Genomic DNA, 16,232 nt, shown 5'->3' with positions numbered 1-16,232 from the left:
TCAGGCTGCCTCTCTAAAAACAGGACACCTTCCTGTTGTATGGACAACAACATTGTCACTGCATTTAGAAGGGGAGTAATCATGCAGCAGCATCGTCTGATGTTGGCTCTTTCTCAGAGGCCTCAAATAAAGATTTTTTTTCCTGTGGTAGAGGGCGACAGTTGACAAATAGCCATCTTTTGGCTTAAAATTATGGGACGTTTTCATTACAAAAGTAATACATGCTCATTGAAAAGGGTTTAAAGGGTTCCCCGTCCCCCAAGTCCTGTTTGGGTTCGTGGCCCTGGTCTGCCTCCTGTTAGGACGGTGTCCCTGCCCGTCCCACGTGGTCCCCGCACCCCATGCCTCCTCGGGCAGGGAAGCCGCCACCTCTGACCCGGACCTCGTTCCTCCAGCACCAGCAGCAGGTGGCGCAGGCGGTGGAGCGAGCCAAGCAGGTCACCATGACAGAGCTGAACGCCATCATCGGGGTACGTGGACTCCCCAGTCTGCCTCTCACCGTGTGTATAGCCCTTTTATTCCTCCCATTTACCGTAACCAGAGACAGACCCTGACCTCAGCTGGCCTCAAAGAGTGCGGCCCCAGGGCTCCAGTGCCCCCAGCATCTCACGGGCTTGGACCCACCTAGATATCTTCCCCAGTGGCTCCCCAGTTGCCTCCCAGTCCCCAGATTAAAGGGGTATCTGACCCAGCCCTAATCCACCTCTAAATTCATCAGCCCCATCCTACCCTGGCTTTTGGCATCTCCAACAGAGAAGGGGTGGGCTCTGGGATCACCTTGGAGGCCAGCCTGATTTCTCCCACCTCCCTGGGGGCCTGTCCCTTCCCTGGCAAAGATCCGCCCTTCTTTGGCCTCCTGAGGTCAGAACTGTCTCTGCTGTTCTGTGCTGTGAAGCGTGCTGTGGCATTCGGGTCTGGGCCTTGTTGTCCCGTGCGCTGAGCTGCCTGGCTGAGCATCCATCATGGACCTGTGTGAAGTCCAGCCAGGACCCCTGGCCACGTCTTCCTGAGTGTGGGTCCCCAAAGGGACTTCTGAACAATATACATTCCAGGGCACCCCCCTCAGAATTCTTTTCCATCAGTCTGGGATGGGACTGGGCCTCTGTGTTTTTGTGTTTTTCCAGATCATTCTGAACCGTAGTCTGGCTTGGGAAGCAGTAGATGGGTTGGCCAGGGTCTCTCCAGCCCTTTGATTGGTCTTCACTCCTCTCCTTGTCCTTAAGTGCAGTCATTATTTCCAGGTGGAATTAAAGGTGCAGAATGTTCTGGCTTGGTGGGGTGAATGATGTCACTGGGCTCTTGATTCTGGGGAGAAACCTGGGGCCCTCTGTTCTAGTTCCACTTTTTCCCCGTGTGACCTCAGGCAGATCCCGTGTTTTCCTCACACCCTAGTGTCTGCATCTGTTACAGAAGAGGGGTGGATCAGCTCATCTCTTTGGGCCAGGACTGCTGGGAGGGCAGGGTTGGAGTGACAGAGTGATGCTGGTGGATCCTCACCCTTCATCATGTCAGTGGCACCTGTGATGGTTATGGGCTTCTGTCCTTCTGGTCTGAGTTGCCTGTGGGGGGCTGGGCAGGGGAGTGTTAGCCTGGTCTGAATCCTGGGAGTGGTGAGGAAGGGGCAGACCCTCACCTGCTGTGCAGGAGGAGTGGAGAGGAGGCCGGGAAGGAGAACATGAGTGGGTGGTAACTGCTTCTAGCCAGTGATCTGGGAGGCAGAGCCCCCCGCAGGGAAACCATATTGCACAGTTTGAGGTCTCCTCAGAGACCACCCAGCCCAGGGTCGTGCAGCCTCTAGGCTCATGAACTTTGAGGCCGGGTGCTTTGTGAGGATGCACGGGAGGGTGTTCAGCAGCAGCCCTGGTCCCCACCCACTGGATGCCAGTGACCTCCACACACAGTTGTGACACCCCACAATGTCTCCAGACATTGCAAAATGTCCTGGTGAGGGGCCGGGGGCAGTGCATGAAAGCGCCCGAGGTGGAGAGCGACTGATTCAACTGACCCTTGCTTTATAGAGGCTGGGAGTGACAGCCAGTCACACAGCGTTCAGGAGCAAAGTCAGGCCAGACGCCCCAGGCTGGCTTTCAGCTCAGGGCTCCTCCCCTGCCACCTCCTGCCCAGTCCGGCCCTGGTGTGGGGCCAGTGTCCTCCTCCTCAGTGGCAGTTCACAGCTGGATGGCCGTGCTGAGAGTGGTAGGCAAGGGCTCAAGGTGGGAAGTGCCTTTTCTGAAGTTTCTCCTCTCCCAGCCCCTCGCCCCCATCCATACTGTAGGCCCAGCCCTCCCACCCCTGCCATGGCCACAGTGGGGTCCCCTCTTCCCCCGACCGCCTCCCCCTTTGGAATTAAAATCCTCTTATGAAAATAGTTTTTGAAAAAAAAAGTTCTAAGAAAGAGTGGAATTGAGGAGAAGAAGCACTGCTTGGATTAGCTCTGCTTCCTTCAAGGAGTATTTAGGAAGCTACGCGTTAGGTCAAGGCAGCTCGAGGCAGATATTGGAATTCAATTAAAGCCAACGAGTGGGGCCTGTGACCCCCATTTTCGAGGTAATTGCTTCTCCAGCTCTGAGTGAACGCAGCCGTCGCCCTGTCATTAAGCAGGCAGCCGTCTAATCGCTGCGCCTGCCAGAGCCTCACAAGGCAGGAATTACGGACAGGCTCTCGAGCTGGGGCATCCCGCGAAGGAGGGAGAGGGAGAGCGGGCTTGTGGCCGGCTGACTCAGGAGAGTGATGGGAGGAAGGTGGTGAGGGGCCTGCCCCAGCAGTAAAGGGCAGGGAAGGGAGGGCCCACGAGGCCCCAACAGCCGCTGGTACCTGCCCCATGGCACAGCTGGATTTGCCCCTCTGCGGGGAGGAGTGGCCTGGCCTCCTGGTCTGGGAGCTGAGGGGCCTTGGGCAAGTCACCTAGTTCCTCCAGGCCTGTTTCTTCATCTGTGGAAAAGTGAAGGGCTGGGCAAGTGTCGAATGATGTGCCCGCTTCAGTCAGTCATCTGGGGCTCTCTTGGGCATGGGGTGGAAGGATTCTGCCTTCGTGCCTTGGCTTATGTCAGAGAGAGGTGAGAGATCGGGTATCTGGCAAGCCTGGTCACTGGTGTGCCTGCAGTGAGGGGCATGTTTATCACACGAGTTAGAGGATTTCTAGGGTCTCCCCTCCAGGTGAGAGGGGATGGAGGGACTGACGGAGGCCCAGGCTTGCTGGCTGCGGGGAACTCATGTCCATCTGGGGAAAGCAGGCCTGAAGGCGTGTGTGTGCTCGTGGAGGGCCTACAAAACCCGGTTACTGCAGACCTGATCCACACCCTCTCTTCTTGGATCCAGGTTATTAAGGGAACCTTAGACAGTCAAAAGGTTCCTGAGCATGGGGGCGGGGGCAGAGTATTGTCCCTTGGTCAGCAACTTGCAAAAGGTTTCTCTAGGCAGAGTAGACACAGTGAGCTGATGGCACCCACCACTTCCAGAGCTCACGTTTCAGTTTGCTCCACGCTGGCTCCAGGTCACTGAACCTGGCAGGTGGAGGGGTTCTCACCCCACTTGCTGCTGCTGTTCAGTTGCTCAGTCACGTCTGACTCTTTGAGAACCCATGGATTGCAGCACACCAGGCTTCCCTGTGCTTCACTATCTCCTGGAGTTTGCTCAGACTCATGTCCATTGAGTCAGTGATGTTATCTATATATCTCATCCTCTGCCACCCCCTTATCTTGCCCTCAATCTTTCTCAGCATCAGGGTCTTTTCCAATGAGTCGGCTCTTCGTGTCAAGTGGCCAACTCACCCCACTTGTCCACTGACAATTTGGGCTGTGTCCCCTTGAAAATTGTTAGTGGAAGAGATTTAAAGTGTTGGTAGCTTTTTTTCTGGAGGGTAGTTGTACTGGAGTATAGTTGATTTACAGTGTTATGTTAGTTTCGAGTGTATAGCAGTGATTCGGTTATACATACACGTGTATCTCTTCTTGTTCAAATTCTTTTCCCGTTTAGGTTATTATAGAATATTGAGCAGCGATCCCTGTGCTACACAATGGGTCCTTGGTGGTGGTTACTTATTTTTTTTTCAGGTTAGGTAGGGGTGGGGTGAGGAAGAGGGAGAGGGAGGTTGTAGCTTGTCACAAATTGCACAGGGTGTGCTGAAGCCAGTCCTGAGGTTCTCGCATTCCCTCCACAGTGCTGATGAGCTGGGTTCGGTTGACAGGGGGATGGATGGTGCAGAAAGGGAGCCTTAGAATGAACGCATCCTTTTCTCTCAGCCGGGGGCCATGGTAGAGAAAAGTCACGCTGGGCTTGCGTTCTGGCTCTGGTCTCTTTGGCTTAGCAGAGTCATCTCACCGCCCCTGAGCCTGTCCCTGTCTCTGAAATGGAGTAATAGCATTGTTGTGAGCCCTCCAAGCTGCAGTAGAGCACAGACGCACAATTCACCTGGAGCTGGGGGGCCTCTTCTGTGGGCAAGAAGTAGAAGGACCAGGCAGAGGTCGGGGCTGCTCTCCCCTCCCCCGGGAGGTGAGAAGTCTCCATCTCATACAGCTGGGACGTCCTCAGTGGGTCTCAGCCCTGGAAAGGCTTAGACCACTTCACTAGGTTTAACCCATATCATGAACCTGAGAAGCGAAGCATTAAATCAGGTAGCAGAGGCGTGAAGCATGATGTGCATCATCCAGTCACACAGACTTGGCCAGCAAGGGCCTCCCGTCAGTGTCCCCTGTGAATGAGTGGCCCTGTGTTCTGAGCCCAGGACCTGGCACTTGGCCCCATGAGGAAGGCAGGGACACACGCCTGCCCCCAGGGTGTCTTCTCTGACAGGCTGCTGTTCTGGCATGAAATGTGAAAGGCAAGAGGAGGGGGCACTCGCGAGGGGCCTTGACCCCTGGTTGGGGGTTTGAGGGGGTTTGTTGACTTCCTTTCACTTCATGGACAGAGAGATCCTGGTCTTAGAGGGGACAGTGGAAGCTGGAGACAGGCTGCTGCAGAATTGAGCCCAGTGCCTCCTTGGATGGGGGCTCGATCCCATTTCTCCCCGGTTGAAAACCCCGTCACCCTCCCACTTGGATGTCTCTGTGTTTCCTCCCCTCGTCCTCTGAAGTCAGAGATGTGTCATGGGGACAGGAAAGCAGCCTGAGGATGGCTGTGCCCTGCCTGTGACACTGGGATGGAGAGACAAGTGGAACACTGCCAGCCGCCCCGCTGCGGAGATTTTTTTCTCACCCTCTGTCACAACCAGGATGCTTGTCAGCAGACCCTTGACCTGACGAGCCCTGGCATCTGTCCTCGCCCTGAGACAGAAGCCTTGGAGGTCGGCTGTCTGTCCTTGCCTCCTGGAGCCTGCTGGACTGCTCCTGACCCTGCCTTCCATCCATCCAGAGCAGACCTCGGGGGAATTTCTGGCTGTGCAGGGGGTCCTGCTCTTTTGTGCTTGAAGATGAGAAGTAACGCGGAAGCTGCCTTTCCTCTGTTGCAAAGAAGACATACCTGCTTCATGGGCCACTCCAGAAAACCACCATCTCCCTCTTGGAGGCTAAACAGCTTTGAAAGGCAGTGTCTTCCATACAGACACTGCAACTGCAGATATAGACTCTGTTGCAAGACTCTGGTGCTGGTTCACTGGTTCACCTTTCAGGAAGCAGGCTGCCCCACTGACACTCCTCGTCCCAACTAACCATTCGAGCTGCACCTCCATGGGCCTTGCCTCTGGGGGGTGGATGGCTTTAGGATAGACACCTCCACTTTGTGTCTGCTCTGGCATCTCAGGGCAGACAACCCGGACCAGTGGCCACCAGCAGCTTCCATAAACTTCCCGCCAAGAGACGTCCCAGGTCTTGAGCGATGGCTGTAATCCCAGCCTTTTCCCCCTACGCTGAAAAATGAGCCCTGCAGGGCTAGGAGTGTAGTACCTCAGTTTCCTCATTTGCAAAGTGGGGATCATGAATTTGGGGGTGCATGAGGTTGGCAGTTTGTGGTTTAGTTGAGGAAGAGCAGGTCTCTTAATGTGTGCTCTGTGCTCAGACACTCAGTCGTGTCCAGCTCTCTGCGATCCCATGAGCTCTAGCCCACCAGGCTTCTCTGTCCAGGGGGCTCTCCTGGTGAGAATACTGGAGCGGGGTACCATTTCCTCCACCAGGGGATCTTCCTAACCCAGGGACTAAACCTAAGTCTCCTGCATCTCCGGCATTGCAGGCAGTTTCTTTACTTGGTAAGCCGTTTGGGAAGCTTTTAATCCCTGATCTCAGATACACTTACTGCCTCTTGGAGTCGCATGTGCATCCAGAGCTGTGGGCCTTCTCTGTATTTTGTCGTCTGTCAGCAGTGGCCAGAGAGCCACGGTTCACATTGACAGGTGAGCTTGTCAGGCTTTGGCTCTCTGTCACCCCCATAAACTCTTCTTGCTCTGGGGCAGGGGGTCTCCTTCGGAACATTCTTTGGATGATGTTGGTAGTTGACCGTATTCCAGCCCCTGAGTACCAGTTTGCCGTCTTTAAAGTGGGCACAACCCTTCTGCCAGGTAGTTGAAAGGGTCAGAGATAAGCTTTGGAAAGGGCCCAGGCATTCATTCAGGCATTCAGTAAATTTCCATTCCCTCCCCTCGTGCTTGTTGAAAGGAAAGATGTATGTATAACCCGAGGCCCCAGTCATTCCCAAGAAATGTTTCAATCTCTATGAAATATTTGGTCATGGTGTAGTCAGCGGCACAGTGCCCATGGTTCTTGACACGATCTTAAGATTGATAAAGGGTGTTTTGTCTAGGCTGCTGGGGGAGAACAAGGGGACGAGGGGAAGAGAAGACCCTGAGACCAGTGCTAGGTTGAGGTGTTCGAGACATCCACAGAGCAGAATCCTTGACTAGGGATTGTTGTCCTTGCTGTTGATGGTCGTCGTCGTCATGCATGCTCAGTCCTGTCCAACTCTGGGACCCCGTGGACTGTAGCCCTCCAGGCTCCTCAGTCCATGGGATTTTCCAGGCAAGAATACTGGCGTGGGTTGCCATTTCCTTCTCCATCTATTGATGATAATAACTGAATTAATACCTGTCTAGATTTGGGGAAAGTAGGGGAGAAGGGGGGCCATGAAAAGCCCTCTGGTAAATGTTAGCTATTGTTAAGAGATCACTTAGTGACCCACCTGAGGTCACCCAGCTAGTAAGTGCCAGGGCTGGGATTTGGATCCAGATCTGTCTTAATTCCAAAGCCCCCCTTTTCACCCTGTTCTCCACTCTCCTGTTCAGTGACATTGGTTCTCATTCCTCTGGCCCCAAACTCTTCTTGATCCCAGGACTCTTCTGCTGTGTGCTGCTCTTGCTCTGTAAAACAGGCGTGGAGTTCTTCAGAATTAGGGAGTCTTCCCCAGGGTTGGGGTTAAGGGTGGGAGACGCTGGCTGCTGACGTTGGCAGGCATGTAAGCATGAGCAAAACTGTGACCGCTGGGAGCTTAAAAGTGGATCGCCCTCCACAGAGAGGGAGCCCTGATGACTGTGGTTTTTAAATGCATGCTTTATTTATCTTGGGCTGGGAATCATACATTGAGAAATTCTGTCCTGGTTGGGGAGGAGGTGGTGTTTGCCATCATAAATCTTGTGTCTAAATTGCAGTCCATTAACAGACTTCCTCCAGCATGACAGCATGTGGCCTGAGCTGGGGATGAAGCTTTGGGGGGGTGCGCGTTCCCCTGCTGCCTCCTGGAGGAGCGAGAGGGCGGCCCAGGCCTCTGCCGCCCTGCTGGCTCGGCCGTGCTCACCACCCACTTCATTGCAGCAACAGCAGCTCCAGGCGCAGCACCTCTCCCATGCCACACACGGCCCCCCGGTCCAGCTGCCACCCCACCCGTCAGGCCTCCAGCCTCCAGGGATCCCCCCAGTGACGGGGAGCAGCTCGGGGCTGCTGGCGCTTGGTGCACTGGGCAGCCAGGCCCACCTGTCAGTGAAGGACGAGAAGAACCACCATGAGCTGGACCACAGAGGTGCGACCCGGGGCCGGGGCAGGGGCAAGGGTGGGGGTGGGGCGTGGGCAGAGGCTCTAGGGGCCCTGCTGTGAGTGGACACTGCGGACGCTGCCACCCGAGGACCAGGAGTTAGCAAGCCTTGGAGCCGTCCATCAGTGAAGCTCCTGGTGCCTGGAGACCAGGCCCACCCCCAGGCCCTGAGTGTACCCGCTCTGCTCTGCCCTGGAAGCCATCTGGTCCTTTCATCCTAGAGTACCCTCCCGTCTTCCTAGCTACACCCTGCCCACTCTCCAAGGGTCAGCCCCAGTCCCATTCCTTCAGGTGGCCCTCCTGGCCAAGCTGAGGGTTTTTCCAAATTCCCAGGGGAGTTTAAGAGTCGGGGTCCCAAGACCTCTGTTGCCATCATCTTCTATCCTTCCCTGGAAAACGTTTTATCCTCACGGAGATCATTAGCCCTCTGAGAACAGAGGCCAAGTTCCCAGGTGTTTAACCCATCAAGGATCCTTGGAAAAGGTACCCAGTTGACTCTCAAGTAAAGACATGTTAGGGGGCTGTACGCTACATAGAGACAGTGCGGGTGCCGCTGCAGGGAGAGGACTGGGAAGATGGGGAGTGAGAATGCCCCCCATCCTTTACTCAGCCCTTCCCGCAAGGAAGCTGGAGGGCATCAGGAGGGCTTCGTTTTATCGGGATGGGAAAGGGCCTGGCTTCCTAGCAGACCCTTTGCAAACAGGACCACTTTGTGTGGTCTGCCCTCAGATGTTTTTTTCTAGCTTTGATACGTAATTGACACATAACATCACATTCAAGGTGTACCATGTGATGGTTTGATTTATGCTTAGATTTCACTGGGGCACATGCCAATGCTTTATGGGCATGAGGGCCTTGGAGCATCACCATCCTGCCCAGGCCGGGGCTAGGGAGTGGTAGCAGGTCCTGGGAACTGAGACTAAGATTTTTGTCTCTGCCTTAGGATGATCCTCCCGACAGAGGAAGAGGGCCTCTCTGCAGCAGACAGGAGGACCAGGGAGCTAGTGCTTGACTGGGCAGATAATCAGAGGCCTCTGCTTCCAGGGGCTCTTGGCAAAGAAACAGAGAAGGGTGATAAAAACACCACCATACCAAAAAACCACTCCTATAATTAATTAAAAAAAAATAACAGTAATGTTCTCAACTCTCAGATCCTATGGATATTTTACATAGCATGATCCTTCCCAGGCTCGTGGCTTTAAAAACTGCTGACCAGTAATCTTGGCACCCTTCTCAGCATGGCAGGGAGAGCTAGGCCACAGAGCCCCCTGCAGCCCCACCCAGGCCTGGTGGCCCGGCGAAGCGATGGAATTAGGGCGGTTAATTTCCAAACTGAGAGACGTCACCTAATGGCTCTGCCTTGGCTGACCCGGGGTGACTCAGAGAGCGAGGCCACTGCCCATTTTAAAACCGGTGAACTAGCAAAGCATAAAAGCCAGATGGACGAGACTGACCTTGCTTTCTTTTTGTTTTTCTGTGTTGTGGGACCTGACCCTCCTCCTTTCCTGGCCTTCTGTCCCTGAAGAGAGAGAATCCAGTGCGGTAAGTGCTGGCACTCTGGGGCCTGTGGGGTGCGTTCGGGGTGCAGGGTACTTGGGGTACCCTGTGTGGGCTCCTGGGGGTGGCCGGGTATTGTCATGAAATAAGAGCTTGTTATCACCTGTTGATTGACCTTCACTTGGGCAAGCTTTTACCTCTCCAGGCTTTAGGGCCATCGTTTGTCAAATGAAGATTTGGGCTAAGTGAGCTGTAACTAACCCCCTTTTTATATAAGAGGTGATTACTGGAGAGGTCAGCCGGCCAGCCCTGGGTCGTACAAGGGGGGTTGTGGAGTCACGGGGCTGACCCCAGAGCTCGGGACCCTGGTGTCCCTCCCTCATTTGGAGCCGGAGTTCCCTCCCTGTCCCCTAGGTTGGCTGTCTCCTATATGATCCTGTATCGTCTTTATTTCCTCCCAACACCTGAGGTTTCTCCCTGTTGCAGGCTTTAACTTGGTTTAAGAAGTGCTCACAAGCGAGCATTAAGGCCAGGCTGCCTGCGTGTCTGCCAGCTCTGAGATTTGCCGTAAATCTTTCTGATCACACTGAGGCTCAGAGGTTCTGTTTCAAGTGAATAAGCCTTCTGAATGAGCGCAGTGGAGTCTGGATAAAAAAATCCTCCAGCGATTAGCAAAGCTATTTTATTCCTCATCACTGTCCTTGTATCTGGGGCCATCTAATCTGTTAGGATGGCTTTGGTTATTACCTCGTGTTAAGTAGGACTTGGAAGGTCAGGCAGTTAACTAACCATCTAAACAGCAGCTTCCTCGGGTGGCTTCTCCATCTCGACCCGTGTCCCCTCCCCAGTCCTCCACTGGGCTGATTCTGAACCTCCCATCAGCAGCAGTGCTCACGTCCGTCCCCGAGGCTCTCGCCTGTGTGCTCAGAAATCCAGGTCATTTGGGCCCAGGAATGGCTAGGTGCATAAGAAAGGAATAGCTGAAGCTGCAAATCCATTTTGATTGCTTTCGTGTTGATCCCAGGAGGTGACATTTTTGGAGAGGTAGTTTACCTAGACAGGAAGAGGGCTGGGCTAGACACCTCAAGGCTCAGCCTGGTCCCGGCTTCATGGGGCATTGGGTAGCCCTCTTGGCCTCTCCCAGCCTCAGTTTCTCCATCTGTAATATGGGAATATTCCTGCTCAGCCAGCCTCTCTCCTTAGTTAGGAAGACCCCACTTAGCACAGGACCCAGGACCCAGCTTACCTGCTTACCACGGACTTGCCACAGAGAGCAGTGGCTGCTCAATCCCTTCACTGCCTTCACACGTCCTCATCCTCATCTCTCTTGGCCTTGGCTTTGCGCCCTCTCTGTGAATGCTTTCTGCTAAAGAATCCCACGAGGAGCCCCCAAGATCGGGGCTCTTTACAGTGCTCGCCGATGTTGAGACAGGGCAGAGGGGCCCCTGGAGAGTTCAATGGAAATGAATGGGGTCACCGTCCTTGCCCCAGAGGGCTGTGGGCCGGCCCTGGGGGTAGGCGGTAGGGGCTCACACGTGTGCACACAACCATGGTGTCGCGGGAAGTGGAAACGAACGTAATCAGCCCTTTGGAAACCAGGCTGTCAACAGATGAGGCCCCGGCAGGAAAGACAGGGCCGTGTCGGAGTGGGAGGGGGGCCGACTGGCCGGGCTGGAAGCTGTCCCGGAGGGGTTAGTCTGGAGTCCAATTAGAGGTAGCTTCATTCATATTTCCTTGCCTAGCCGAAGCAATAAAAAATACTTAGTTTTTTGGCCGCCTGCCAGCCAGAGGCGGGCTGGATCGATGCCGCTAAACGCCTGACATGACTCTCCTCCGGTAGCAGCGAGGCTTTGCAGCTGACTGCAAAAGAAAGAGCCCGCTGTTCTCGGAGCCGCGGCCTGGGTCGCGGGGAGAAACAGGAGCGGCCGCACGCCCCCCTCTCCTTGCTACCCGCGCAAGAGCAGAGGGGCTGGGAGCGTTTCTGCTTAGCACGGGGTGGTAGCCGTCGGAGGAAATGAAATGACAGTGATTTTTCTGCCGGCGCTCGCCGCGGCTAATTGAATTGCGGCTATGCGCGCATCGCTGCCGCGCCTGCCCAGCTGCGGGGAAGGTTGAAGCTGCACTTCCATTATAACCTCCATATTTTCTTCAAGGCTTGATAACTCTGCCATTTTAATTTGCTTCAGGCAGAAGCTTGGCAGGGAAGGGCTGCCCAGAAACCGGCTTAGGGGAGGAAATGAGGTTCTGTGGCTCCTTCCCGCACAGCTCCCCGCAGAACGCCAGACCCTGCCTCTGGGGGAAGTGGGGAGACTTTCCATCTGCCTCTGGAAGGCCTCCGCCTTTGAGGAGACATCTCTGCAGGTCCCCATGTAGGCTTGTCACACACCCCTGGGCACGGGGACGAGGATGGACTGGACTTTGCTCCCCGCCCTGCCCCAGCTGGGCGGTCAGCTGCTGGAGGGCAGGGACTGCATCTTGTTCATTCCTCCACACCTGCATCTAGCCTCAAGCCTGATCCAGGGCAGGTGCGCAGAAGAAGGTGCCGAGGGATGCAGGGGAAGGTGCAGAGCGGCCTCTTGTCGTGTTATTGTTTGGTCATTCAGTCGTGTCCCACTCTTCTGCGACCCCATGGACTGTAGCTGCCTGGCTCCTCCCCTTCATGGGATTCTACAGGCAAGAATACTGGAATAGGTTGCCATTCCCTTCTCCAGGAGATCTTTCTGACCCAGGGGATGAACCTGTGTCTCCTGCATTGGCAGGTGGATTCTTTACCACTGAGCCACCAGTGTAGTCTCTTAGGAAGGAACAAACCTCAGTGGTCCCCTAGAGGGGGTTGTGGTATCTTTCCCTTGGCACGGAGGTTTGCTGGCAGGTACCCCTGCCCATCGCACCTCCCTGTCTGCTCCCAGCCTGGTGTTGGAGGCCACGTGACGCCTGTTGTTCCCTACTCACCCATCGCACCACCAGCTGGAGTCCTTCTCTGAGAGAAGCTCTCAACTTCCAAGACTGCTCCATCCTCAGACCCACTGTCATTGTTTCTCCTGCCTCACCTTGTTAGCCCACCTTCCCTCTTCCCAGGCCTTACATTCCAAACTCTTCTCATCCTCACTTGCTTTGTAGTTGAAGGGAGAACTCATTAGTTCTTTCCAGGCATAAAAGCCTCGGGTTTTCTTCAAGTGGCCTCCTGCTGGGGGACCTTGGGCACGTTTCCCGTCGTCTCGGGACCTGGACTTGGCCATCATCACAGAGTGGAGGGGAATTCCACCTGCCCTCTATGCCTTTTCCCATCTTCAGAGGGAGAGGCTTCATAACATTGTGTTTTCTGCATCATTGCAACCCTGGTGTTTCTCTCTAAAATTGCGGGAGGCCAAGCCGTCATGGAGGGGCATTCACACAAAATGCCCCGTTGCGTACTTACACTGGGAGACCTGTTGGCACCTGGCAGCTCCCCTGCCTGTCAGTCCCTCTTCCTGTCAGGTTTAGCAGATGAGGTATTGTGCATAGCCCGTTTGTCGGCTCAGATCCGTCTTCAAGACTCTGTACAAATTCAGTTTATCCATTCTTTGAGCACAGAGGGGTGGAAAAGGAGATAGGTGCGACCCCCGCCTTCATGAAGCGCACAGGCTAATAGGCCAGAGGCCAGTGTCTCGTGCAAGGTTAATTATCTAACAGCAGCGGCATTGCTACAAAAGAGAATTGTCATGCTCTCAGGGCCTCTCCCAGAGGAACCAAATCTGGGGAGTTGGGAGGGCGTCCCTCCCTGGTGAAGCTCTGATGGAGCCAAGACCTACAGGGCACACACGACACCTCAACTGACCTTCTGGGTCACCCCACTGAGCTATATCGATGCACGAATGAAATGTTCACACTGAGTCTCCTCCTTGCTTCCAGAATAACTCAGTGTCGCCCTCGGAAAGCCTGCGAGCTAGTGAGAAGCACCGGGGATCTGCAGACTACAGCATGGAAGCCAAGAAGCGGAAAGCAGAAGAGAAGGACAGTTTGAGCCGATACGTACGTCTGGGGTCTCTGCTGGGGTTTGTGTTGGGTCGGCCGGGCTGAAGGAGGAGCCTCCCCCACCCCAGGGCCTGGTCGTGGAAGAGTCAGGTACAGGTTGGGGAGGAGAGGTGGCCCGCTGAGGAGGGCAGGTGGCCTGGGCGTGGGAAGCCTGCATAGATCAGTGTGCTGTGAGCATATGGGCCACAGCCAGGAGGGAGTGAGCAGAGAGGTCCCCCTGGGCCCTGTGGAGTCTGGGGAGAGTTAGGGGCCCCCCCCCAGATGGACCCACAACCCCGTGCTACCATCACCGCCCCCTCAGAATCTGTGGTCTGCTCCAGGTGCCATCCCTGGTGCCCTCATACTTTGACCCTGCAGGTGGTCATGGTTTCTGCTCTGTGCCAGGCTGGGCAGGGCTGAGAGCTGGGGCAGAGGGCAGGGGGCAATGCGGTGTGGGAGCCAGTGCCCTTGGGCCCAGCCCTCCCTGTCCAGCTCCTTGGCTGCTCTGGGGCTTTGGGCGTATCGTGCAGCCAAAGCCTCAGCTGCGTTTCTGGGAGATGAGGCTAATCACCCTTCCCACACTGTGATGAAAATGATGGAACGAGACCAGTGCATGTACAAGTGATGGCGGATGTCAGGCCAGCTGGAGAGAGGTGTTTGGCTCCAGAGGGACAAGTTAAAGGAAGCTTAGAAATATAATGGGGCAGTTGTGGGTGAGGCTGCCGGTGGCTATGGGAGCCGAAAGACCCTGGGTCCGGGAGGCTGCACTAGTAAGCAGCAAAGAGGAGGCCGCCGCTGGTGGGGCTGAGTGGGGACAGTGTGCACTTTGGGGTTTGGCTGAGGTTCAGCTCCTGACTGGTGGAAATGGGATGGTTTGGGCTCAGTCTGTGGTGGGTGTGGCCTCTCATTGGCTTCTCTCTCCATGCAGGATAGTGACGGGGACAAGAGTGATGATCTAGTGGTGGACGTTTCCAATGAGGTGAGGGCAGTTCCCGGTCGCAGGGTGGCTTTCTGCGTGGGGAGTTGGAGATGGTTCCTGTCCCAGGTGGGAGCTGTTGTGTCTCGGCTATTGCACCCTTACTGGCAGCTCCAGCTGGGTTTGAGGCCTTTGGGTTGGGGGCATCAGGCTGGTCAGGAGGAGGAAGACAGGGCTTGGCTGCTTGGTGGCTGGGGAGTCATTCAGCATGCTGGCTTCCTAGGATGGGTCTCCAGAGAGAGAGACCCCTGAAAATCCCAGTGGGAGGCCGGCTCCCCTGGTCCTCTAGGTCAGCTCTATTCTCCGCACCATCCCTAGGGTTTTAGGGTGGTGAGCCCCATGGGTCAGCCTCAGCTGGGAATGAGGAGCTAGAAGGGATCTACACGAAGTCAAGAGGGCCAGCTCCGCAGCATGGAGGCCTGAACTCATGTTTGGTCTTGAGCAGATCCCATCCACCCACCCGCTCTGTCCTCAGTCTCCCTGTCTCTGGGATGAGGAAGGGTCAGACTAGGTTGTTAAGAGCTGGTGGCCTCCCCTTGGGACCAGAGAAGACTCAGGCTCATCGTAGCTCTTAGCACATCTCTGCCTCACTTGTGTCCTTAGGACCCTGCGACACCCCGGGTCAGCCCGGCACACTCCCCTCCTGAAAATGGGCTGGACAAGGCCCGTGGCCTGAAGAAGGATGCCCCCACCAGCCCCGCCTCGGTGGCCTCCTCCAGCAGCACGCCCTCCTCCAAGACCAAAGACCTTGGTCATGTATGTGGGGTCTGCTCCTGGCACCGCAGAGACTAGGAGAGGGCTAGGGAGGGTTGGGGCAGAGAGAAAAAGTTTCTGGAAAAGGGGCTGCACCTGGAGTGCTGCTGATTAGAAGGTGGAGGGGTGGAGCAGAAAGCACATGGATTGGGGCTTGGCCTGGGTTCACATCCTGGCTTTACCACGTACAGGCTGAACCCTGTGCTTAGTTACTCTTTCTGAGCCTCGGTTGCTGCATCTGTAAAATGGGAACAATGAACACAGTCCCTGCCAAACAAGACTGTTCAAGAATGAAGGGGTTGTGTGGCAGAAGATTGAGAACTAGGCCTCATGTGGTGTCTAGCTCTTGGAGAAAGGAATCTTCATAGCCTCCCTTGGTGTCTGCGTTTCCCCCTTGCAGAATGACAAATCCTCCACCCCTGGACTCAAGTCCAACACACCAACCCCGCGGAATGATGCCCCAACTCCTGGCACCAGCACGACCCCGGGGCTCCGGTCGATGCCAGGCAAACCTCCAGGCATGGACCCGCTAGGTATAATGGGTAGGCACAATGGGGCTGAGCTGACTGTGCTTGAGGGGAGGGTCTGCCCCGGGCCAGGGCTGGAGCCTCACAGATGGGCCAGAGCACCAGGCAGGGAGTCGGAGTGAGGGCTGTCCCAGGGCCTGTCTCTGCGGAACTTGGTCAGGTTTGACACCGAGGTGAACGCCTGCTGCTTCAGCACTCATGTCAGGGCTCACTGGGGCCACCGTTGAGCTCAGCGTGTGGACGGAGCTTCAGACAGCTCGGGACACCATCAGTGTCTGTCTGCCTTTGTTGTTAGTTCTGTGAGATTCTGAAAAATGGTCTTCTCTGGGCCTCTGAATCTTGTTCTATAAAAAAAGGTGGGCACATCTCTCACCTCAAACCTTCTTGGGCTGTGAACATGGGGATCTCTGGTAGGTGAGCTCAGCCCAGGAGGACTGCCTGGAGTGGATAGCTTGAGAAGACAGGAAAGATTGCTTCTGGGCCAGAGGCAGCCTGGTGGCCTGCGCTTTTCCTGGATGGAGGGGGTGGGACCCTCT

At 55.5% G+C, this 16,232-nt stretch overlaps 1 protein-coding gene across 12 annotated transcripts in view; it reads left to right on the top strand.

Moving 5' to 3' along the window:
- Positions 1-16,232, top strand: part of TLE3 (TLE family member 3, transcriptional corepressor) — a 48,332-nt gene that overhangs the window by 24,008 nt on the left and 8,092 nt on the right. For 3 of the 12 annotated variants that reach the window (XM_061430215.1, XM_061430217.1, XM_061430223.1), the window contains 7 exons: positions 396-500; positions 7,734-7,938; positions 9,476-9,492; positions 13,339-13,458; positions 14,369-14,419; positions 15,020-15,172; positions 15,570-15,711. In XM_061430215.1, coding sequence (XP_061286199.1) covers positions 396-500; positions 7,734-7,938; positions 9,476-9,492; positions 13,339-13,458; positions 14,369-14,419; positions 15,020-15,172; positions 15,570-15,711 — 793 coding nt within the window. The remainder of the gene's footprint in view (positions 1-395; positions 501-7,733; positions 7,939-9,475; positions 9,493-13,338; positions 13,459-14,368; positions 14,420-15,019; positions 15,173-15,569; positions 15,712-16,232) is intronic. The other 9 variants (XM_061430220.1, XM_061430222.1, XM_061430221.1 and 6 more) reach the window with 6 other exon arrangements.

The sequence above is a fragment of the Bos javanicus genome, chromosome 10 (genome assembly GCF_032452875.1).
Source record: "Bos javanicus breed banteng chromosome 10, ARS-OSU_banteng_1.0, whole genome shotgun sequence".
Classification (NCBI taxonomy): Eukaryota; Metazoa; Chordata; class Mammalia; order Artiodactyla; family Bovidae; genus Bos; species Bos javanicus.
The sequence above is the reverse complement of the archived record's forward strand: the minus strand, read 5'-3'. Positions and strand labels throughout refer to the sequence as shown.